At 59.4% G+C, this 323-nt stretch overlaps 1 protein-coding gene across 1 annotated transcript in view; it reads left to right on the forward strand.

Moving 5' to 3' along the window:
• The window catches only part of CTSH (cathepsin H), a gene marked incomplete at both ends in the record, with an annotated part of 2,851 nt that overhangs the window by 370 nt on the left and 2,158 nt on the right, over nt 1–323 (forward strand). The window contains one exon of the mRNA XM_010013938.1: nt 135–221. Coding sequence (XP_010012240.1) covers nt 135–221 — 87 coding nt within the window. The remainder of the gene's footprint in view (nt 1–134; nt 222–323) is intronic.

Consider the following 323-nt stretch of genomic DNA (forward strand, 5'->3'; position numbering starts at 1 on the left):
CCAGAGACCCCCAGGGCTGGGGCAGGTGCCGAGCAGAAGGCAAAGCCCTGATGTGTCCTTACCCCTGGTGTTTTGGGGACGCTGATGACCCTGCGACACGTTATGGAGCAGTCCCTTTCTGGTTCCCAATGCAGGGCCCCTGTGGGAGCTGCTGGACCTTTTCTACCACAGGCTGTTTGGAGTCTGCTATCGCTATTGCAACAGGAAAGCTCCTCTCTCTGGTAAGAGGTTTTCTTTTCCTATGCCCTGACAGCAAGTCCTGCCTCCAGGGCTGGCTGGGGCAGCCACTGGCTGGCTTTTTTTAGCGGGGGACCCCCGCCCGC

The sequence above is a fragment of the Nestor notabilis genome, unplaced genomic scaffold (genome assembly GCF_000696875.1).
Source record: "Nestor notabilis isolate BGI_N333 unplaced genomic scaffold, ASM69687v1 scaffold21774, whole genome shotgun sequence".
In the NCBI taxonomy this organism is placed as follows: Eukaryota; Metazoa; Chordata; class Aves; order Psittaciformes; family Psittacidae; genus Nestor; species Nestor notabilis.